The following is a 20913-nucleotide window of genomic DNA, read 5'->3' as shown; positions in this document are numbered from 1 at the left end:
AAAGCAGACTTGATTCTTTTATCCCTTAGTTGGTTTATTTAGGTCATGTAATTCTTATCTAGATTCTTCCATTTGGGGATTATGCATTGAGATAGGAAAAAACTACATGAGTCAATTAAAAGTCAAGATAGCACATAGAGCAGGGTATTTTTTGTTTATTTAGGCTGTACAGAGTAATTGCTTTTTTTTTCCATACACAGCTGTTCTATCAGTGCAGTTCACAATGAACAGTTAAACTTTTGTGGCAGTATGACATTGTTGACCCCAATATTAGAGAGCTGCTATAATCTCTTTTTCCATTTCTGCTGCTTGTTTTTCTGCACTTGATGTCAATTTTGGAGTGCATAATTTTCGGTTTTATTAAGTATCGTTATTGGTTTTGGGAGCCCTTCCTAATCAGCTAAGGTCAGCATTCAAAATTATCCTGACCTTCTATATTCTTGCCTCTCATCTTTGCTTGTTTTTGTGTGCCCTTTTTGTAAGCATAATCCAACTCAAGTTGCTAATGGAAATAATATTATCGTGCAAATGAAATAGACTGATCTACATGTTTCATTATCATCCTTCAAAGCATTAATTACAATCATATCTGAAACCTCTCTTAAGGCAAAGTTTGTGGTAAGTGGCCGCAGCTTTCTGCACAGTAAGTAGGGCAGAGGCTGTGCTCCTGCCCTAGTGACGTGTGTCCCATCTCTGGACAAGTGTTGAGAAAAGCCTGATAAAGAATTAACCAAATTGAATTGCATCCAGCTTGGGACTAAAATCTGCTCTTCATTCAGTGTTATGTCAGTGAGGCCAGATGAATAGGAAGTGTTAATTTGTCAATTATCTCAATGCTGTTTCCTCTTGCACAATGATGCTAGGAGGAAAACTTGCTTGATGACCACTTGGTCTAACACATGAATGTAGAAAGAACTCAGTCTTGGTGTGTTAGAAACTTTATATCGTCTAACAAAATATGATAACGATTTGCTTGGAAGGATTATAGGCTTGTAATTTTCCTAAATGAAGTCATATTATTAGCTTCCTCCAGGAAGGGCCTAGCAGGGTTCCCTCAAGAGACACAGGTTAGTTTTAAAAGCAAGCATCTGCTGGTCTACTTATTGAAACTAGTTTAGGTATGAACAAAAATATTTGTAGTAGCTCTGTGGAGTTATATATGAAATACATTTATTAAATTTTTTGTATTTGTATTGAGTATGTCATCGCACACAAGTTAATCAATTGGAGCAGAGTGGGGGAAAGCCTTTTGTTTTTTCTCTACCTTTTTTTTATTATAAACTGCTGTTTTCTGTGTCCCATGGAGAGCATTTTAAACTGTCATGGGTGTTATTTGGGATGCACAAGGAGGCAGGAAAAAAGCAACCAGTAATCTCAGCTCCCTGCTGTCTTTACATGTATCCTCTCCCTAGTTTGTATCTAGAATAAACAATCTTTTTCTGCATGGATGGATGTGCAGCTCTGTGTGGGGAACTGGACAGTGATATGCCAGCATTCAAAAAGGATTTATAACCTCTAATTTCTTGTCTTCTGTTCAGGGTCTTTTGTGGATAACTTTTCATTTCAAGGCACTGCTGCACGAGAGAATTTTTGGTTTCTTTCTGCTGTCCAAGCTGTAGACTTTGACTGAAAAACTTCCTAAGTTTTGTGCTAAGAAAACAGTCTGAAGAAAAAGAAAATCCTTATTTAAGTCACATGATTCTTCCCAAACCCAGCCATTTACTTTGCAACTTGAAGATGTTGATTGCTTCTGCTGCCTGTTTTGTGGTGTTTTCCTTGGTCTGTGCATCTCTGTAGGTTCTGCTGTACTCATGGGGACACTGCCTGTCAACCCTGCCATGGGCTGCACCTCCTGCCTCAGTCTCTAATAGGGGATGCAGAGGGGCCTTTTTGTACTGCCTGACAGAGAATGATGTAGTAATAAATGGTTATTTGTATTACTTGACCCTCATAAGTCAGGAGGATACTAAGGTTCTAATTCTCCTGCCTCTGCTTGATGGAATTTACGTCAAAGAAGAGAAAAATAGCGTGTAGGTTGTTTTGGCCCATTTCTAAAGCAATCAAAGGAATGTTGTTGGTACTGGTTTTCTGCATCTGAGTTTGAGCAAGCTCAGTTGTGATCCTGTGTTGTTTGTTTTTAAATGATCCAAAAATGTAGACTATTAAAAATTCCAAACCACTTCTCTAATTTCAGTTATGAAATTCCAAATCTAATGACATCTAATACCAAAGATGTGGAGTAATGGTCTATAAGCATTTATAAGGGTTCACAGCTTGTCCTGTTTTATTTCTGTTCTGTCTTGAAATACTTCAAAAAAACAATCTAAGATAATAAGTGTAGGAAAAGAACTTGATGTCCATAAATTATTTTCCTGCAGCTGGAAAGTGCTGTGTAACACTTGTCTGTACGGTAGCACTACTGTATTTTTTGGTAAATCAAACCTCATGATTTTTCAGTATACTGTAATTTAGAAAAAGAATCACTAAATTTTTTTAATTCCTTTCAAGTTTAGGCATAGTATACTCATTTTTCCTTTTTCTAAATCAAACCACATTCCATGCTTAAAAAAGAATGCATATCCTTATTTGTTGCTTGCAACAAATAATGATCCCTGAAATGGGTGAAAGGGAATATTGGGATAAAAGCAGTCAAGGTTAGATCATGTGATTGTTTCACTTAGATTCTTCTTTCTGGTTTTGTTCATATTCTTATTTTCATGCTTTGAATTCATGATGTGGTTTTGTTCAGAGTAAAACAAAAAAGGAAACTTCTTTTTTTTCAATGCAGACCTAAAACAAGCTTATAGTTGTTCAAAGAACAGCCAGTGTTTATTGTAACATTGAGCTATTTCTGCGTGTCTGCAGAGGAAGAAGCCTAGAATAATTCTGTTCCCAGACTTTGAAATAAAATGAGTTTATCTGCCCCAACAGATTAATTTTTGCCTTTTTACAAGACAGATAAATACTAGCCTTTCACTGAAAGAAGTTCTTCTATGAGGATATAATATGTGTGGCTGCAGCTAAATGGATATATTATGGTCTATAATATGCTGTGAGATTTCCTTTACTGTACAACATTAGTACTCAAAAACATTTGTCTGCTTTTAAACTTTGGTGATAAGCATTTTCAAATTCTGATAGAATGGAAACAAATATTTCTGTACTTGGATTTTTTTTTTCCTGTTTATTCCTATGCTGACATTTTCATGTAAACTTAAAGGGATAGGGCACAATGACTGAGTCTTCAGAAAAGAGGGTCTGAACACACATCACTGAACTTGAAGATACTGAACTAAGTGAAGGCAAAAGGTTGTCTGCATAATACCAACTTTTTCTCCCTAGTATAGACCATGAGAACTATATGGGTGTTTTAGTGCTTGTCTCCAAATAATTTGTATTTCTAATAACAGCAGTTTTTCTAATAATTTCTAAAGATAATGTTTTTGATGTTTTTCAAAATCATAGCATAGGACTGCAGAGGGTTAGGGATGCTATAGCTTTTGTGATGGGTCTGGGACAGCTGCTTGGATTATAGTGATAGCTGATTACATGTTTTCAGTGTGGCAGTAGTGTAGATGACTTAAAAAGATCCCTGAATTTTTCCCTGAAAGTTGAACCAGATGTCCAGGCTCAGTGCAGCATGTGTGCACCAGGACTGAGCATGAGCATGGTACAGAGCCACCCTGGAGCAGCTCTGGCTCTGCAGGTAGAGTGCAGAAGATTTGGTATGGTCCCTGGACCCTGTGTTGCTTGAGGAGGAGGAGGTGAGAGCTTTTGTTCAGAGCCTGTGGAGTTTGTGGCCCACTCTGTGCGGTGACCTGCTCTTCTCAAGAAGCTGGTGGATGCTTAGGCACTGTTTGCTTAGAGTGGTTTTCAGTTTATTCTGAAGTAATTCGAGTACTAGGGTTGGTGCTTCTGTCGTTGACCATCATGTTACTCCTCTGTCTGTACCTATGAGTGACAAATGCGTTGTTACATTTCTGTGATGTAGAGATTAAAGTGTTGACCTTCTTTCAGTTCCATTGAATGCCATTTATGTAGTATCCTAGAGACCAAAATGCTTAAATCTTTCTTCTCCAAAGCATAGTTTGCTATGCTATCTTGCCAAATAGCAACTTGCACCCAGAAGCAGGTAGGGTTTTGATGGAGTGCAGGTGGAGTTGTTGACTTTTACCACATAGCTTTAGGAAACTGAAGACTGCTTAGATAGCGCACTGGTAAGTACTTAGGTCACAAATTGAAGGACTGAAAGTTAAACTGAATTTGTAGGGGATTAGATGAAATTAATGTTTTTTTCAGAATACTTCTTTTGTGGAGAAACAGATGAAAGCAAGACATCAGAAATATATCTTAAATCTTCCCTTAGCTGTGAGTGCTAAGAAATAGGTATTCAGAACAATCATCGTTACTTTTATTGACTAGAAAATCTGTGGGTTTTTTTTACTCATCACAAAAGTGCTATTTTGGTTCTAATTACGGTAAAGTGTTTTTTTAATATTTGCTTTATTTTTTATTTTTGTTTGTTTCCCCTAGGTGGCTGTTTTAATGCAATAGTGTCATTAGCTGGCTGAACACTAAACATGAGAATAGCAGGTAAGTATGCTCTGTAAAATCAGACTTTGGTCATTTATGAAATGACTGCTATGGACAACATTAACAAGTTGTGACAATAAGGTTTCAAAGTCATAGAATTGTAGAATACCAGATTAAAAGGGATCTCATGAATCATCTGGTCTGACATTTCTTGTCAGAAGCACAAGAAAGTTGTCATGTGAAAAGTGGAGATTTCCTCAAACCTTGAGTGTTTGATTAGTCTGTCAGCATACCAGGAAAGCCGAGATCCTTGTGCCTGACTAATCCGTGTCCTGTTATGGGACCCTTCAATGAACTTTCTTTTCATTTGGGTGGATCTTGAGTGACTCTAGTAATACATACTTTTGTTACTCATTGATGTAAAATTCTTTTGCTTAACTGCTACAGATATAGTCAATAAAATATAGAGCATGTGCTCAGTTAGGGGTGATGTGTACACCGGGGGCAGGTAACTTTGGGATGATGGTGTAAGTTAATATTACAGTTAAGTTACGAAGAACAGAGTTCATCTCAGATGAGTGATTTCACCACAGTTGCTGGTTCAGCAGCAAGATACCTGCTCTATATCCCTTGGTTGACAGGTGCTGTACTGGTTTATCAGCTACAAAGTACCATTTGATTTCAACAGAGCCTGTCCAAGGAGTTTCCATCCTGTTCCACTCTGTTGCCCGTTAGCATGTGCTTGAGGTTGCAGATTGTGTGTGTATGGCATCATTGTGGGATAGGATTTGAGCATACTCACAGCATTCCATCCAGGAAGTGGCGGCTGTATTTAACCCTATAATTTTCATACTGCTGTAATTTGGTCTAATTTGAACCCTAGCCCAGCACTCTGTCCAGCCAGATTTTAAAATGATCAGTGTTAGGGAGTCCACCACTTCCTAGGGAGATTATTCCAATGTATAATTGTTCTCATTGCGACAAATTTTCCATGTCTAACTGGAATCTTCCCCAGAATAACTTGTACCCACTACCCCTCTTGTTTTCCATGTGACTCCTTGTAAAAAAGGAGTTTCCATCTTCTTTGTAGCCACCCTTGAAATACTGGAACATGGTACTAAGTTCTCCTGTAAGTCTTGTCTCGAGGTTCTCCTGTAAGTCTTGTCTCAGCAGTCTCAGCCTTTCCTCATCTGGCAGGCTTCCCAGTCCTTTGATTGATTATCTTTGTGTTGGACTGTCTGTAGATTGTCCATGCCTTTGACTTTTTTCTTTTTTTAATAGCAGGATCCAGCACTGAAGGGAGTGTAATAAGTGTGACCTGACAAGTGCTGTGCAGAGAGGAATTATGACTTTATCTCACTCTGCTGGTGATGCCCTCGTTGATGCAGGCCAGCATCTTGTGGCTTCTTTGCCAGCACCCTCCATTTGTATTGAGCTTGATGTCCACCAGAATCCTCTAGTCCTTTTCCACAAACCTGCTCCCCAGCTGGGTAGATTCCAGTCTGTTCTTTCCTCCTGGGTTATGAGTTCTGTGGTGGAAGATTTTACACTTGTCCTTGTTGAACTTCACTGTTCCTGTTAGCCCATTCTTCCAGCCCATCCAGGTGTTCCTGCAGGTTGGCTCTCCCTTTAGACATGCCTGCTTCCACTCAGTTTGGTATCACCATCAAACTGTCAGGGTATGCTTCGCTTAACTGGCATAACAGGCATTGCTGTTCTACTTTATTGACGTTTAATGAAATTCATTTAGGAATTGGGATGGTCGAAGAGCCATTACCTTGTTAAAGTGCTTGTAGCTGATCTGCAGTGACTGCTTAGGGTGCCTTGACTTGACATATTTCGGCTGCTATTTCTGTAAGATGATGAAGGAATAAGGAAATGGGAAATGGTTGTCTTAAGCCATTTCTTTCCTGCCTCACTGAAGTTGCTATGTGCTGTTTTAGGTGTCTGAAACTTTCTGAATGGCTGCTGGGAGTTTGAAAACTATAAAAGCCTTTTCACAGAGCTAAGTTACTGTAGAACAGGCTTTAAGAAACTAATTCTACTTGACAGAAGGTATAGTGGTTGTGAAAATAAGATCTTTGCTAATATGGCAGTAAAAGAAAACATTGTTTTAGACATTTACAGACACAGACAGTAGAATAGCCTATGTATCAGTGGAACAGTTTTGAGTTTCTGCTGCATTGCACTTTTAATAATAGCTAGTGTTCTTTTGCAGAAGGAGAAACTGTTGCCTCATCTAGAAGAGAATGGCACCTTTTCCAAGAGCTTGTTAATGCAAGCAATTTTTGTCACTACTCCTAATTTTGCTTTATTAACCACAGTATATATAACTGGGAGCAATTTGCTGAAGTAAATCTGATAAAGAGCTGGAAAATGCTCCAATTTCCGGGTGCCTGATTCACCTGGAAAATTACTTTCCAAATATGGTTAGGGTTTTTTTTCCCCCTTGCATACATTTTTTTTCTTTATTTTTTTTCCAAAAACCACAAAGTAGATATGGCAGTTCCTATAGAATCTTTCACCCATAGCAAACATACCAGTTTTGATTCAAATGCTTAAAGAACCTTCTAGGAGACTTCTTACAATTCCTTTGGAGGGAGCACTTGCAGTTCACTTGCAAAGCTCAGAATATAGAGGGGATGGTTAGTCCTCAGGCGGAGTTCTTGTTCATCTCACATCCTATATACTAAAACATGCTCTCCAAATGCCACTTGATAGATGACACATTCCAAAATCTGGTACCATCTTGTGGTTTTAAAGAGTGTTGCTTGGAAAACCTTTACCCCATTTCTTAACATATGTTCAGATCATCTGCTTCTCCAGTGCTTACACATGGTTCCCTTCCTTTCCAGTGCAGTGATCTTTGGAGTTCCAGTATAATATTTTTAAACTAGGTTTGCACCTGTGTTTTCTTACATCATAATATGTATGTGCTCACACAGGAAAAAAGACCAAACTACAAGCAAAAAACCCTTGTATCTTTCTTCATCTTTCTTTTCTTTTTCTATCCCCTTATCTTTTTTTAGCCTTTTGGGAGGATTGATTAGCATCTCTCATCCTTCTGAAGGCTGAGTAATCTGTCTATTTTAAGTTTTTCTGAGCAGCCCATCACAGCAGCAGTCTGAGATCTGCAGGAGTATATAAGTTTGGTTTTTCCTAAAGGGTTTGGCTGGCAATCTGAGAAAAAAGAGCATGCTTTCAGGTTGATTCTTCCAACCAGTTTGACATACTGCAGTGAGATAGGAAGGCAGAATGTTGATCAGATGCCTCCTCACATGACTCGTACTCTCAGTCAGTACTTTTTAGTCAGTATTTTGCAGTCAGTTAAGAGTGGAGTATTCTGTAAAAATGTATTGCAAATTATGCTAAAAAATGGTGAGATTTGTGGCAATATCAGGTACATTTCCATTTCAGATGTAGGTTGCTGTGGTTGTGTGGTTGCAGCTCTTCTCCCAGGAAGTTCTTCTCCCATTGGCCACTCAGCACTGCAGGAACTTAGCCTTGTAAAACTTAGAGCTGCCTCCTTCAGTATGTTAAATGGGGGACAGGAGAGGTACTTATTTTAAAATAGCCTTTGAGTCATCAAACTTGCTTTTTGAAAGAAGTCTCACTTTTTCTTAAGTGAGAATGCTTGTTTCTGGTTGGCTGGTGGTTTGATTTTGGTGTTTTGTTGTTGTTTGGTTGGTTTTTTTTTAATGTCCAGCTGACTGACTATAGTAGCCAAGCTACAGCATATAAACCTATATAAACCTTAGATCCCTAATCCCTCAGTCTGGGCCATATATTAATACAGGGGTAGCTCAACTTGAGGGCAGGGGGAAGCACAGTATTTGTGAACAGTGAGGAGCCAGGTACTCCTGGCTAAGAGGAGGGAAGTGGAATGGGGAAAGTGGGAATTTTGCCTTTGGACGATCGCTAGGTAGATCATCTTAGTTCATTTGGTTAAGCTGGATTTTCATGGAAGTCTGGTTTCTCCTGGCTGCGGAGATAAGTTGGTGTACTATGGTGTCAGACACGCATGAAGGTAGAGAAAGTTAAGAGCAGAGTGCATTCACTATGATAACCTGAAGGACTGGTGCAGTTATATCCTACATTCTAATACCCATCCTATGTTACAATATCCATCCATAATAGCCATCCTTTTTTTCAGACTTACTCTGTTTACTAGGCCTACAAATGATCATCCTGTTCCTGAGTTCCCCAGAATGTAATCTGATACACGTTTCTCATGTTGCTAATTTTGGTAAACCAGTGTTACCATTTGCAGATAATTTTTTTGAAACTTCTTTCTGTTTCTTGACAGGTGCTGCAAAGTTGGTAGTAGTCATAGCAATATTTTTATTGACGTTTTATGTCATATCTCAAGTGTTTGAAATAAAAATGGATGCAAACTTAGGACACATATTTGGTAAGTGGTGGCTTTGTTTTGTCTGGACATTTATTAATATTTACTTGAGCCTTTATCTAGAATATCGTATTAGTTTTGCCTTAGGCTCTTCAACTTAAGAATACTGTCTTTATCCTTAATATGTGTGCTTGTTATTTTTTGTATATAATATATGTATTAATTTATTTTCTGTATGAAATATTTAACCTACTCTCTTAATCAGTTTGATTCTATCTGCCAAGGAGATATAATTTTACCTGCTTTTTTTTTTGTTTACTGGAAATGCATTCTTAGTGTAGAGTAATAAATCAGGTGACTTGAACCATGTTGCTGGAAATCTGTGCTCTGCCTTACTACTGATAAAGAGATTTAGAATTTATTTTGGGGGGGGCTTTTTCTGTTGTGCAGATATGCTGCCATGTTTAATTGAAGGTACAGTAATCAAAACATTCCAGCTGTGCCCAGGTGTCCTATGCAGAAAAAGATTAGCAGTTGAGGTGTCTCAAATTTCAGTCTATTTTGAACCAGAATTTTCTTTCAAGGTGCTTTTTATTACCAGAAAACCCCCAAACAATGGTCAGTACATGGGTGGAGTTTGTGCTCTTTAACTCTGGATTACTGCAGTGTGAGCTGCCATCCAAACCAGTCAGCAGAGACATCTTTAGTAATTATTGAAGAGACAGAGGTGTCATCTAGATGTGTGCATGATGGGGGCTCCTGTGTCTCTTCATGTCTCAGGAAAGGGTGTCAGGAATGGCTGGGTTGAAATACACCTGAGCTGCAGGCTTCCAGTTTAGGTGAAAGGAACCCCATCCCAGTGAAATGTAAGGAGGGAATTAATTTCACTTCAATGCCCTGAACTCCATAAATTTTCAGAGATTTTTGGATATCTGTGGGTTTTGGACTCCATGACTCTCAAGGAGCCATAAATTAAAGCAGTACTTCTGAACTGGATTCCTAATCACTTTCATTCTGCTAATGCATAAAAGTTGTTTTTTATTGGAGCATAATATTCAGGTGTGTTTGATACTTCATTTCAACCAGCCTGTTTTTGTAGGGGTACAGAAAGATTTTACATTTATAGGGATATGATTTAGCAGATGACATTTTAATAGTAACATCTTGTTAAAACTTTCTTTTTTCATTTTAGCTAGATCAGCATTGGATGCAGCTGCACGCTGTGAGTATTCATAGACATGTATTACTGCTGTGACTTGCTTTTACTAATAACAGAAAGACTGATGAATTTTCATATTTAAGAAAGTCTTAATTACACTTCAAATGCAATCAGAAACTAATTTTCCTCTTCTCCTGATTTCCCTAAATTTCTGGTAAAGTCTGTTTTGTAGTTTTGGCTTGTGGCTTTTGATGACATTGCCAGAACAAGCAGCAGGGTGACAACAAGAAGTTGGAGTAATGAAGTGCTTCAGGAACTTAGAGTATTTTAAACTGCTGTGTAACTACAGATGCAATAGTATTTGTGTTTGCTCTCTTCCTTGAATTCCTTCAGAATAGATTTGTCAGTTAGCCTACCTCTGGTGTTCTCTAAAATCTTGGTTTGTTTCTTTTTGAAAGCTACAAAACCTCCAAGATACAAGTGTGGAATCTCTAAAGCTTGTCCTGAAAAGCATTTTGCATTCAAAATGTCAAGTGGAGCAGCGAATGTAGTTGGACCTAAAATTTGTGTAGAGGATAATGTGTAAGTATTTTTACCTGTTGCTTTTAAGTGTCTCTTTCAAATACTTAGATCACTTTGCACACAAAATCAGCAGTTTAAAATAGGGTTTTTTTGTAAACAGTTTGGCTCCGTGGAAAGGTCACATTGCGTTATAACCTTATCTCTGATGAAGCACACTTAATGCTATGCCAGTTAATGAACAAATGTATGTTATATTAATACATGTGAGATAGCTTGCACTTTGTTTCAGGTTTTCAGACTTAAGGGTTAGTTAGATTTTGTCAAGTCAGATGCACACTTGTCTCTAAGTAAGTTGTCCTTGTGCCTCTAACAGTAATTCAGTGAATAATTGTATTGTCTTTGCAAGTAATCTTTTAAACTATATTTTGTCTGTACCAATGTCAGAACATATTTTCTACTTTTCTTCTAAGGTTGCCTTCAAAAAGGAAAATAATATTTTAATGATCGGTAGTTATTTAACTGTGCTGATGGTAACTAAAGTTAATAAACTTTAAATAATTTTGAAATGAGGAAAACAAATGATTGAGACGGTTTGGTTTTAAGTCCTCTTTTTATTAATGCTTTTGACACAGTATTATCAATAGTACTGTGCATAAAATATTTAACTGAGTACTTTTCAGTAATTCCCATAATGGCAATATTAGTATTTATTTTTACATGTGTTTTTCCTCTTATGTTGTTCCTGCTTATTGTTACCCAGAGTGTGAAGCTTCCTATTTCATAATTTATCCACTTGATTTTGCAGGTAACATATCAGAAAAGACATGATGTTGCTGAAAGGAGTTGGTTTTTTTAGTATCAGTCACACTTAATGCTTTTGCCTTCCACTTAAGCTTCTCCATTTTATCTGTTTCTCAGCTCACTCTATATTAGTACAGATAGCACATACAGCAGCTGGTGCTAATGAATTCTAGAGCCAATGGCAACTTGGCTGTGAACAACAGAACCCCACATATTAAATAGCATAATTCATGTAGAAGAGAAAAAAATGTATTGGCAACATTTTCCATCACTTTACTGTCTAACAGCTGTGAGACTAGTCTCAAGTGATCTTAGAGAAGCCTGTATCTAGCACCAAGCAGCATTCCTGTGTAAGGCTGGCTTAGCTCACTTGTGTGGGAGTCAGTTTGCAGCAGAGCACCTGGTGTTGTTGGGGAGCACGTGAGCTCACCTTGGCAGCTACCAACTGCAGGCTGCTCCTTCTGCTTTCCATTCTCACTGGGGACTTGCTTGGTGACCTTGGGCAGGCTAATCTAATCTCTCAGCATGGTATTTCTGCTGGGGTTACAAAACATGCCACTGTCTCATTCTGGTTGCTTAATATAGGAAGCTTAATATCTGTGAAGACTTAAGCTGATTTGATGATTAAAAGTTGAGAATTCAGGTAATATATTTTAATTTCAGGATTGTCAGGTTGTTTTGTTTGGGATTTTTGACTTTTTTTTTGTTTTAATGTCTTGCCGACTGATTAACCAAGAAGAGTTTTGTTATTTCTGTCCAAAAAAGAGAAAATCCTCTACTAGATATTTTGCTAAAGAAAGTGATGTAAAAAGTTGTTGCTGTAAAAAGTCCTCTAAGCAGGCACTTCAATTCACAGCTATTGGATTCTATAATCCAGCTTTCCTTGGCAAGCATATTTCTGAATTCCTTCAGAGGAGAACTGGTCATGTCTGTGAAACCTAACTGTCAAATCATTCAACTTTTCTGATTGATTTTATATGATCTCCTGCTTTGCTCAAAAGAGGTTTTCTTTCTCTTTCAAAAGCTCTCAACTTGTTGACTAAATTCTTGGAAGAATTCTAAAACTGATGAAGGGCTGCCCTCCTGTGAGAAGCTGTTGCATTGCAGCCTGTTGTGTTTGTGATGATGCACAAGCTGTCTCAAGTGTATAAAGTAATATATCTGAGCTCTGAAAGAATATAGTTTCCTCTTGAGTAGCTTTTTTTATATTTTGAACTCATACCTGCAAAAAGGTTTTTCTGATTACTTTGTGTTCTTCATACTTCCAAGACAGGACATCAGGAATGAGTTTTCTTAATTTGTGAATGATATCTAGAGTATTTTTCCTTTGTATTAAGTGTAGGGATGTCACTTGATGTATGAAAGCACTAAAGTTGCTGATACTATTCAGAATGCAAATAATTTGTCAATTTTTCTTTATTATATACATATTTTAATGTGAAACAGGATTTCTGCTGTATACAAGTTCAGTTATAGCCTTATTCTGTATTGGGAGGCCATAATCTGAATTAGTAAAAACATGCTGGACGCATCATCAAAATATTAAATATTGTAGTTGCTACTTCATGGGCTTTTTAGAGGGGGCTGTATTTACTTCCTTACCAGCAACTTCTCCATGGAGTTCTACTTTAGTATGATGCCAGTTGCTTGATTGTGCCACAGTAAACCCAATGGTAGAATGTTGTACTGCATTCCTTTAGTAACTAGTAATTCTTGGATTCATAGTTGCAGGTTTTGATATCTGAATCCATTATAACTTTTTAATATATGTCTATAACTAGATACTGAAAATGTGGAGTTTCAGTGTCTAGTCACCTCAGTATTAGATATTTTTCTACTGGTACTTATTTACAGAGAATTTTGTAGTTAAAATAAAAGGAAGTTATTATTCTTTTTGGTAAATTAAATGCCCACTAAATTTTACAGGAGGAAAAGAATGGGTTCAGAACTTCACTGCCCTTATTAATTTATGTTCCAATCTTTATTTGCCATGTTTTTCTTGTTTAGAATGTTCAGACATGACGTGCAAATCACATGATCAGAGCAGAATTGATCCTCTAGTAGCTAAAATACTTCTGGAGTTCCCTACTAAGTAGAATTAAATTGTGAATTTCAGCAGAAAATTTCAAGTATTTTCTTTCAGAAATTACTGAATTAGAGTTTTAATATAAATCACAGTTTTTGGCAGATAGTATAATTTAAGGGACTAACAGAAGAATATGAATTTGATCATCTCTGATTACTAGTTCTTTAAAACCTTTTAAATTCACTCTGCCAAGAGGTGCCCTTATCTGGTGGTCTTTCACAGCCTCTCTGAATAATGAATCTGTTTCTGATACTTGTCTATTCAATTTGTCATTCCTCTAAATTTTAGCTTCTCTCTTCATCCTGGGTGCAAAAGATAGCACCAGAGAGGAAGATTTTGGACATACTTCCATGATAGACCATTTCTTGTTTCTAGCCTGTCACTAAGAAGTTGGCATAAGAGAGCTGGTGTGGAAGCTGTGTGTGTAAGGATGCATTGCTGAGAACAGGTGTTCAGACATGACCGGAAAATTGTATTGCTGTAGAAGAAACGTAAAAAAAGTTTAGAATGTAACAGGATTGTACACGTGTGCAGCCCCTTCCTAAAGCCAGCTAGGGAGGTTAAAGAGATCCTGGTCAGGATGAAATTAAAACATTTTTTAGAGTGTTTGTAACTAAGGACGTGTGCACCTCTGCTCTTGCTGAGATGCTTTCTTTAATCTCTGCTGAAGGCTTCTTCATTATCTTAAATTATGTAATTGTTCCAACTGTTTGTCCTGTTTGTTACCTCTTTTAACCCTAGCTTGTTAATTGAGGGATATTTGGGGCCTGAAGGCAGATCAGAGTTCTTCACACTGTGTGAACTGCCAGTGAGGCAGGTCTGGAAGCTTTCTCTCACTGGAGTGGTACAGCCACCATGGTCTAAGGCAGCACAGCATCCTCTCTAAATCTTAACATTCCTGTTTCCTCCTCTTTACCACTCTGAAGGGCTTCCATTTCACAATGGGACTCTTCAGCCTCTTTGCCCCTCTTGAGTTTGCTTAATAAATTACTGTCATGGATTCTGACATGGTTTTGGGATTTTAGTCCAACATTGCATGCAACTTTTGCTAAAGTCCCATCACTGCGCTATTTTTCTTACAGTTAGGTTTCCTGTTATGTGTAATCTAAGTGCTTTGCCTTTCTTGTTTCTTAATGTGAATTTTAAATGCTTCTGTTCAGGTAGCTTTTAAACTCATTGACACATTTTTCTTCATTGTGTTCTTGCAAAAAAAAAAAGCTTAAAATGTTGGTTATGTGATGCTGAGCTCCGCAAATTAATATTTGGTTATTTTTTAAAGCACTAATAACATAACTACATAAATAACACTAGTTTTGTAGCAATTTTAATATACAGACATACTTTGAAACCATGATTAAGTAATCAAATAAAATCAATACAGCTGGTGATACTTGATGTATTATTCTAAATTCTGCAGTGCTTTAAGAACATAGATTAGTTCAAGGAGATTTTGCTTCATTTAAATACTTGTGAACATGCAGTCTTTTAACTATGTATCTCTTAGAACTCAGTCCTATTTAAAAACCAGAAATATTTCAATCTGAAGAAGATTGAAGATTGCCCTATTAAAAATAAAAATATTTATTTTGTTGCAGTTTAATGAGTGGAGTAAAAAATAATGTTGGCAGAGGAATAAATATGGCCTTGGTCAATGGTAAGTGACATTTTAAGTGGGCAGATTGTCTTCATTTTCAAATTGTTTCTAAAATTTAAGGTGAAATACTATTCGATGGTGAAAGGCAAGCACCAAGGAGAAAAGGAAGTATTCAGCTTATTTATACTGAGATCATGTCAGGTATTGGCACTGACACCTTGTTACAAAGCAGAAAACCCAGTGCATTTTTGCTTCTAAAAATGGGTTATAAAAATAGTAATGTGGAATGCTGTGGTGACTGCCTTCTTGATATATCATGTAAATTCTTAATGCACAGAAAAATGGAAAAAGACATGAGATGCATGCTACTTCTCTTGGCCTTGTGTGTTGCCACCACTAATTAAACTGTAGACTGTATTCTTCTGTTGTTCTGTTTTCAGTGAAACTTCTTCGGCATCTTTAATAGTTTTGTGACTACACAGAAAGACCAGTTCATTATTTCCTCACTTGAATCAGAATATTTGGTCCATAGATCTTGTCTGTAAATACATCATATTAGGCAATTGTGTTCAGGGTTTGTAATTTTCATTAAAACCAAACAAGTTTAACTCTGTGTTACCTTGAAAGCTGAACTGAATGTCAGCACTGGCAAATTTGTCTTTAATGTGTTGGTAAACGATTCCTTGTAGAACTGAGATAGCATTTTGTCATTTCACTGCATAACATAAATTCTTGTTATTTGTGGATTGTACTCCAATTTTCATAATTTAAAACATAACTTGAACAATACTTCCTAATCCTGTGTTGCTTTCCTAAATTGTCTCAATCTTTTCAAAACCAAAATACCTATCTTTGTATTTTATAGATCCAGTCTTTCTCTCTGTCTTCCAAACTTTAAATAAATGTATATATTAAAATATACTCCACCTTTCATCAAATACTCCTTTGTAGACAGCATAATAAAAAAAGGTAATGAGATATACTATATTGTCCATTTTTTTCTATTTATTCTGGATGTTTAAGTCTACTTAAAATTTCCAGTCTATAGCAAAACATGCAGTCTAATTTTAATCTTTCTGACTTTCCATGTGGCACAAAAGGCAGTCTAAGGCTGTACTGTCTATTTTTGCAAAACTGTCTTTAAAAGAAGGCAGATATATGAACTGAACATTCTTTGTTGGTTTTAGAGCCTGTGGGTGTTACCATTTATTTTAGATTCTACTTCTAGCAAAGTGATTTTGATGCAAAATCAATTTTGGCATAAATGATCTGTACTTGAAGGGACCTTTGAGATCACCCAGTTTCAACCCCCCAACACCTTGCAATAGACCAGGTTGCTTAAAACTACATCTGGCCTGGACTCCAACACTTCCGTGGATCTTCCCACTTTTTTCCTCATACCTTTTCCTGCACTTTTTCACAACCCACTATGCTGTTTCCATAAAAGAAAATTTACCATAATTAATTTTTCTAATGTATTCTGCAGCATTTTCTCTGAAAGTGTAAGAGAAGTCGGGCATGTTATCTGTAAAATAATTTTGGCTATATTTGATGGCACCAAATGTTTCTTTTTCTCTTTTTCTTCAGGTAAAACAGGAGAATTACTGGATACTAAGTTCTTTGACATGTGGGGAGGAGGTAGGTGCAATTACACTGGTCAGAGAGAAACAACAAACGTACCTTTTTTCTTCCTTCTTGTCCAGACTCCATTTGCTGATTTAAGGTGATAGTTAAGGGAGTGCTTCACCTCTACCTTTGAAATTGTGAGAAGAGTGCAACTTTAAAGAAACACAAGTAGTTGAGATGGGAGGGAATGGTGTGGTTAATCAGACTTGTTCTCCAGAGTAGTTCTCATTAGTAGTTATGCCTTTACACAATCCTTTTATAAAATAAGAGTTCTCTGATGCATTTTAGCTTTCTCTCACTCCGTGTCTTATAATAAAGATATATATACAAGTATTATATATATTTATGTATATAAATATTATCTTTACAAATATTCTTAAAAGTAATATCTTTGCAGGTGTTTAAATACTGAATTATTGCTTGTTATTAAACAGTTCTATGTTCTCTTTCTTTTCAGATGTGGCACCACTTATTGAATTTCTGAAGACCATCCAGGATGGAACGATTGTGTTAATGGCAACATATGATGATGGTGCAACCAAGTATGTAATTGATTTTAAACAGCAAATATTGCTTTAACTTTTACATGCTGTTTTATACATTAAATATACATTAAAAAAAAATTATCACACAAGGACTTTTAATAAGATTTTGTTCTTCCAAGGTGACAGATTTGGAACTATACTTTCAGTTCACTAGTTTAATAATGCAGATGTGATTTGGGCACAACAAAAATCAAACTAAAACTAAGCAGGTACAGGTATGCTGATTTTTCTATTACTGACAGCTCATTCTGTCTTAGGCTAGTAAATTCAGATAGGTCCAGACACAAGAACATGATTATGAGAACATACTGTGGTGGAAAGTGTCTGTTCTGTCTTTCTTCAGATCATCTCCAAGACAGAGATTGGTGGTTACAGGATGGCAGAGACCATTCCCAACAAGCCTTGCCTGTATTCTTACATTTAAAGTCACAGAGGTTACTAGTGTGAGCCTTATATTTTTTTTTGCCTCAGTGTTTTACTGTTCCACCCTAAAGCTATTCAATTTATTAATCTAGATGTAGTCTAAGAGAGTTCAGATCTCTTGAAGCATTGTCTTCCAACTTTCACAACTTGGGTCAGTTTCAATAGATACTAAAATCACTGTGGAATATGTAGTATAATCTATTCCCTTAAGTCATTCTGTACAAAGGATTGTCTTTCACAGTGAAAATTGAAACTTCTTTCCTTTTCCTCTGTTTTTTTACTAATTAACTTTTTTTGTTAATGTAGTCTATACATTTTTTGTTCTCTTTTGGTTCAATTTGTTATGTACAACTTGTCAGTATTTTTGATACAGAAGCAGCCTCCCTGTGACTAAGTCCTGACTTTGCAGTGTGGAATCTTCACAGTAAACAGTGTGTGTTTGCATCCACTGCTTTTAGGAAAGAAGAAACCAATTTACTGGGGTTTTAGCCAAGATTGGATCAATCTCTGTTGTTCTATTCACTTGTTTTTTTACTTTACATTTTACTTTCTTCCCTTTCTTCTTTGACATTTTAGATAAGTAGGGTTAGTTTTGCTTCAGTAATCATGTTAAAGCTGATGTTTTTGCAAATTTGTATGTAGATAGAATACAGCTAAACAAGAAGTTGTATTTGGCCTTGTCATGCTAACAGCCAGGAACTACTGCTTACTGACAATACTACAACTAACATTGGTAGCTGATAGTAAATATAAATGCCAGGTCTTAGAAACAAAATTGCAAATAATCAAGCTGTCCTAATGCTTGAAAAAGTTGGATTATGTGTTGGGCAAATAACTTCCACAGTATTTAATTATTTTCATAATTTTGCCTATAGTGAGTCATACATCTATATCTCAATAGGTGGTAGTAATCAGAAGTTTTGTGTCCTGTTTGGTAATCAGGCATATTTAGTAAATTGAAGAAATAAAGAGCTTCTATTTGGAGATTTTGGAATGATATCTCATCCTACAGAACTGTTCCTTTCGATACTAAAATTATCCTACTTGGGTTTACAGACACTGAACCATGCTGTGAGGCAGCATTCTGGATTTTCAATCAACTGCCCCAAGCATATGAGAACTTACTTCAGATACTCATTTCATTCTTCTAATCTAAAATAGCTTTTACTTTATCTAGACTTCAGCTTGAGCCTGCAAACAATGTTTGCTTTAAAGGCTGACTTTTTTAGTTGCTTGGAGAACTGCTAACAGAACTTGAGATGTATAAATTCTCACAGGAGAGGGTTCTTGGCTGTTGTTGGTGTAGTGATAGCTTTATATCCTGGTTCCTTGACATTATAGTATGAAAGAGCAGCGCTCGTTGTATCAGGTGATTTCAGAACTAACCTTACCTGATTCTGAAAGATAGATCTTGCCCAATATTGACTGACTTAAAATATATAAAAGTATGTTAAGTAAGATCAGGTGCACTGAGCAGTGAAAGCTCTAGGGGCTAATGTATTTTATTTACATACAAACTTCTCTGGCTTTTTCAAGGCTTAATGAGGAAGCACGGAAACTGATCGCAGAATTGGGAAGCACATCCATTACTAACCTTGGCTTCAGAGACAACTGGGTCTTCTGTGGTGGTAAAGGAATTAAGACTAAAAGTCCATTTGAACAGGTTTGTGATTCTGTAATTTCCTGTAATTTAAGAGCCTGCATTAATAGAGGCATAGCATGTTTTATAAATGCATTTCTTCAAGATGGCTATCTACTGCAGTACCGGCACACAGTGTTGTTTTCAGGTTTTCTCCTTAAATATTGTCCTCCTCTTAAACATACCAAAAAAAATTCTTTGGTGACTCATAAATAAGGAAAAAAAATCTTAAATGGTGTAGATCTTACTATGCCAGTAACTAGATTATTCATCCTTTTAATGAATAAAGTTAAACTGAGGAATTCAAAGCTTTCTGCCCGAGTTGTATTTTAGATGCACTAAGAACACTGAACTTCCATGAGATAAGTGGGTAGTTAAGTTGTTGGTGTTCCCAGCTCTCAGGTGTTACCGTTGCTCTTCTCTCAAATTGCTGCCATTGCAAAATTTGTGAAATAGAATATATTCCCATATTTTAGCTGTTAGAATTCAGCATGTGTCAATGTTGCCTTTAATTACTGGTAAAAGTAGCTCTGTAGTAGCAGAGTAAGGAAGATGTGTTTTCTTCTGCCAGCTTTGTAAGGGAGGAGAAACTAAGTGCAGAAACAGTGGCAGACTCTTGGAGGCAATAAGGTCTTACCTGACTGTAGATGGTTGTTTGGTGGACAAATAAAATGTTCATCCAAATCTCACTATTTGTTTTCATTGCCTTGTAAATTTAGAATCCTTATTTATTTTTACCTAGTGGTTCATGCTTTAATGCATTAATTTTCCTTGCTTCTCTCTTCCAAAGCAAACATCTATAATAAAATTTAAAAATGTTTTCCCCATATGGCTTAACTTTTTACCATACACTGGTCTGAGCAAGTTACTTTAAATGGCGAATACTTACAGATTGTTATATTTGATTTAAAGTACAAGAAGTTAATAATGATGATTTTTCATTGTTCATGGCCTGAAAATAAGTATGTCTTAAAGCTTTGAGTTAAAGCAAAAGGATAAATGACTTCACGTTAACGGCAGATTGATATTTTCCGTTTGTAGCATATAAAGAATAACAAGGACACAAACAAGTACGAAGGCTGGCCAGAAGTTGTTGAGATGGAAGGCTGTATCCCTCAGAAGCAAGAGTAAATGAAAACAGAAGAAAAGGAAAAACAATATGGAAGAAAATGCACTTTCTGCTATTATTAGAGAGAGAGGGCTATGAAGGAGACTGTACTGTAAAATTTTTTTTTAAAGCATGCAGCCATCTTGTCAGTGTGTGCATGAGCACTGACATTTTGAATATTGGGATTATTTATTGCTAACACACATAGAAATTCTTTTTGTAAATAAGTCCAAAATAAAAGAAACATCCAATCATTTCTATGCAGGTTTCTTAAAAGCACAGTATTTAGTTTGCCTGTGGTAAATAATACTTGTAGATAACTGGCTAATAAATTATGTATGTGGACAATAAAGAGATTGTGACAAATGTACTGTCCTCTTAACAGTGCAATGTTGCTGTGACTATGTAAACTTGGTGGAATATTGTAGATTTTAGTAACACGTTAATAAGGAGCTTTAATTTTTTTTTTTTATCCTCTGCCTTTTTAATGGCAGCATCAATTTTTATTAAATCTATTTGGTTATTCTAA

The 20913-nt window shown here is 36.4% G+C and overlaps 1 protein-coding gene across 1 annotated transcript in view; it reads left to right on the top strand.

Annotated features, from left to right (window-relative positions):
- Positions 1–20913, top strand: part of LOC131573407 (protein FAM3C) — a 29994-nt gene extending 9081 nt beyond the window's left edge. Inside the window, exons 2-10 of the mRNA XM_058827346.1 lie at positions 4534–4593; positions 8840–8944; positions 10074–10103; positions 10499–10622; positions 15045–15103; positions 16631–16681; positions 17127–17211; positions 19174–19300; positions 20318–20913. Of these exons, the coding sequence (XP_058683329.1) occupies positions 4581–4593; positions 8840–8944; positions 10074–10103; positions 10499–10622; positions 15045–15103; positions 16631–16681; positions 17127–17211; positions 19174–19300; positions 20318–20407 (684 nt within the window). The 5' untranslated portion in view covers positions 4534–4580 and the 3' untranslated portion in view covers positions 20408–20913. The remainder of the gene's footprint in view (positions 1–4533; positions 4594–8839; positions 8945–10073; positions 10104–10498; positions 10623–15044; positions 15104–16630; positions 16682–17126; positions 17212–19173; positions 19301–20317) is intronic.

The sequence above is a fragment of the Poecile atricapillus genome, chromosome Z, assembly GCF_030490865.1.
Source record: "Poecile atricapillus isolate bPoeAtr1 chromosome Z, bPoeAtr1.hap1, whole genome shotgun sequence".
NCBI lineage: Eukaryota > Metazoa > Chordata > Aves > Passeriformes > Paridae > Poecile > Poecile atricapillus.
The sequence above is the reverse complement of the archived record's forward strand: the minus strand, read 5'-3'. Positions and strand labels throughout refer to the sequence as shown.